Consider the following 3,636-nt stretch of genomic DNA (forward strand, 5'->3'; position numbering starts at 1 on the left):
AAATCCCTAGGGCCAGGGAGATAGCTCAGTAGAATAAGCACTTGCCTGGCAAGCTGAAAGGCCTGAGTTCAATACCCAGTACCGCAGGAGGGGGGAATCTTTCAGGAGTCAGCTTTGGGATGTTCACACAGCTTGCAGACACCCCAGCAGGGGGCCTGCTCCTGAAAAGAGTGTTGAATGTGGCCCTCAGGCACAGACCTATGGGAGCAGGGGTATTTTTTGGCTTTCCTCTAGGTGTTTCTTTTCTTTTGCTTGCCCTAGGCCCTGACCCAAGTATCAGAGGACTGCCTGCCTTTGCTGGATGGCTGCAGGAAGAACAGGCAGAAGTGGCAGGCCCTCGCTGAGCAGCAGGAGACCACCACAGTCAACGGGGCGAACAGCCAGGCCAAGAGGAACTGAGCTGCCCACCCGGTGCAGTTGGAGTTTACAGAGACCCTGTATCTGCAGCGTGCCTGCTTTCGCCGGCACCATTTAGCTTGGGCGTAGACTTTGCCACTGCTGTACTTTTATTTTTGCACAACTTTGGAGAGCATAGCATGAATGTTTTAGTGGTCAATGGCATTTCTTCCTGTACTTCTGTTATATGCCACTGAAGTGATTACCGACACCCATCCTCCCTTCATACATGGATCAGAGCACTGTTTGTGGTATTTTGTGGACTACAAAGTGTAAGTAGTGTGCTTGCACTGTGTGACTTCTATGATTGGGGATTATAAACAACTTGTTTTTGTGTTTTCTGGGTTACCAATCTTTCAACAATGTTTGGAATCTTTTCTGGAAGTAAATTAGGAGAAAATGAAATACATGCTGGGACATCTAAAGCCATCATAGGATAGGATAAATGTCAGCTGAGAGGATTTTAAAGAGAAAAGCATACATTTGTTGAAAATGTCTTAAATTTAAGATGCTGAAAACCACATGGCAAGTACTAAGAGACAGTACTGTAAAGAAAGCACAGTCCATAATTGATTAGTTGTTTTTGAAAGAATAGGCAGGAGAGGACTCTGTCCTTTCAGTGCAGTCTATCTGGGCCACACGAGGTCACAAAGCATCCGGTGTCCCCTCCCGGATGGTAAGCAAGGAAAACCAGAAGGTCCAGTCACTGACTTCCTGAAGATGAGTGTGAGCTGGAAGTGTCGCGGCCAAGGTGGCACCAGTCGAGAGAAATGTTCTCTTGGAAGATCCTCCTGAGAATTGGCGTTCTGAAGACGAGTGAGAAATGGCCATATTTTGTTTTATGGCAGTGACGGTGAACCTTTTTGAGCTTTCGTGCCGGGTTTGCCACCACTGGTTTATAGGATAATGATGCAAACCAAAATCAAAGAATTTTGGTGCATAGCCTAAACACTGACTTTTAGCTGATAGCCTGTGGGATTTCCTTCCTACACCTTTTAGTAGTTTACATTTTCTTGGGCTTTGAACCAATTGGTGTTCCTAATTCATGTTTATTCACTTTGGAGGAATAGATAGTGAATCTACTACTATCTACTCCTAGGGGCTAGTTTACAAAAGAAAAGTTTATTGCAAAGAAGAAATGCTCAGATTTGGAGACAATAGGGAGAAAGGTACGATATGTTAGTTTCCTCCCTCATCGCTTCAGGAAAAAGTGGATTTTTCTATTACTAATTCGGATGGAAAATAATGCAACAGTCTCAGAGACCTTTCTCTAAAATGTGCTTTTTCATTTATATTTTCCCTTTAATCTTGCCTAAAATTCAACATGTTTAAAATTCTGAATGTGCACATATATTTTGAAGTTACACCTTTATTTTTATCAATTAGGTACCAAAAAAGGAAAAAAAATAAACTATGCATTGTGTTGCTGTTACTTCGTCTTGGTAAAGGCTAAGCTAAAAAGTCATCAACTAACACTGTGTGTGTTACTGTAATAGTTGTATTTGTATAAAGTTATTTTACTTTTTATTTCACATCATACAGATCAAATATATAAGGCTGCTTCTTGGTGGCACTTGTGTGTAAACTAGAGATGCAATAAAATACGAGCCACAACCACATACTGGTACACACCTGTGCGTGCATACATAATTCCTTAGCATAGAGAAACTGTTTAAAGAACAGTGATAATTAATGAACTCTTTGAATCACACACATTGTGACTTAGCAGTTAGACTAAAATATATATTCATATCCTTCAGTAGAGTTTTAGACCCCTGTGATGCTTGTCACTGAGAATTTTTTTAAAGTGTGGTAGGTAGGTTGTGTGTGGCAGATGTGGACATGTGTCATTTTGACAAGCAAGAAGACGTATTTAGATTAGAAATTGTTTGGTTTTCCTTTAGATAATGGTTCACTTTACTTCACTATGTTAGGCATTAAAAGAAGTTAAGCACTGCCATGACTATTTTTGGATATTTTACTTATTATAGAAGAGAATACTTCATTAGGACTGATTCATTAGTTCAAATATTTTTAATTTGTAAGATAATCATTCCATACATGGATTCCTATCTGTGGTATCTGGGTACAAATCAAATTTTTGTTCTTATATATTTCGTCAGTATGTTCCCAAGTTGGAAAAAAAAATACATCTAGGACTTCCTCCCCCAGCCCTGTATTTAGGTCACCCATAACTAGGAAGTTGTCCTTGGCCAGTACTGTTTGGTTTTTGGTTCCTTGGTTGGTTGGTTGATGGTTGGAGGCGTGTTGGATTTTAACAGAGAAACATGGTACTTTTAATTTCAATTTTCAGCCAGAAAAGTCCCCACTATTTGACTAACTTGTGGGAAGACGTCTATAAGATTGCATGACCAGGGGCCGGGGAGATGGCTCAGTGGAATAAGCGCTTCCCTGGCAAGCGCAAGGGCCTGAGTTCAACCCCCAGCTCCACCCCCCCCCCAAAAAAAAAAAAAAGATTGCATGACCATACGTTTTTCAGAGAGTTGGCCCTTGCTGGTCGCGGTCCTATGTGTAATTCTTAACCTCTGTGTGCCTGAAAAAGTTGTTAGGTTTGGGCAAACCCTGTCTTGAAGCCGGTGGGGCGGGGCGTGGTTGGCAACTACTTTGAGAGCCCCAGCGACCCTTGGAGACCACTGTCTGAAATGGCCTACTGGGTGAGAGAGACGCGATCTAACTCCACAGGCCATTTCTAATGCTGCATCTGCAATACCAACAAGGCAAAGGCAACATTTACTCAGCTCAGCATGAAGATTATGATCAATATGAGATGCCGAGCTGTTTGAATGCTTTGCCTCAGACACAAGCCCAAGATGATGTGGCTGTCACCACTGATCTCTTCTTTGTGAAGTATAGTCTCCTCCTTGACAAGCAGTATTGGAGATAAGAAAGTACTGTACATTAAAATGTACTGGAAGTATTCCATTCTTAAAAGAAATTGATCACAGAGAGATTCTTGCCTAGCAATGAAGTGCCTTTATTTTCAGGACATAGGACAATTTGATTTCCAATTTTCATTTGCTTTTCACTAGATTGTACTTTGTACTGCTAAATCTTATCAGACCATCACACACAATGTGGTATATCCAGTATATTTCAGATGAAAGAGGGGAAAGTTTAATTGCTATCCTTTCCTGTACACAGGTATAGTTGAAATAGACGACACAGTGTAATTGTTCAGTGTTAGACACCTGTCGCCCCACCTTTTATTGAATTCTTGCC

The 3,636-nt window shown here is 41.4% G+C and overlaps 1 protein-coding gene across 3 annotated transcripts in view; it reads left to right on the top strand.

Annotated features, from left to right (window-relative positions):
• The window catches only part of Pde5a (phosphodiesterase 5A), a 125,897-nt gene extending 123,138 nt beyond the window's left edge, over positions 1-2,759 (top strand). For all 3 annotated transcript variants that reach the window (XM_004644248.3, XM_023704417.1, XM_004644249.2), the window contains exon 21: positions 262-2,759. In XM_004644248.3, coding sequence (XP_004644305.1) covers positions 262-399 — 138 coding nt within the window. In that variant the 3' untranslated portion in view covers positions 400-2,759. The remainder of the gene's footprint in view (positions 1-261) is intronic.
• Positions 2,760-3,636: the final 877 nt, after the last annotated feature.

Source organism: Octodon degus, unplaced genomic scaffold (genome assembly GCF_000260255.1).
Source record: "Octodon degus isolate 3935 unplaced genomic scaffold, OctDeg1.0 scaffold00196, whole genome shotgun sequence".
NCBI classification, from domain to species: domain Eukaryota; kingdom Metazoa; phylum Chordata; class Mammalia; order Rodentia; family Octodontidae; genus Octodon; species Octodon degus.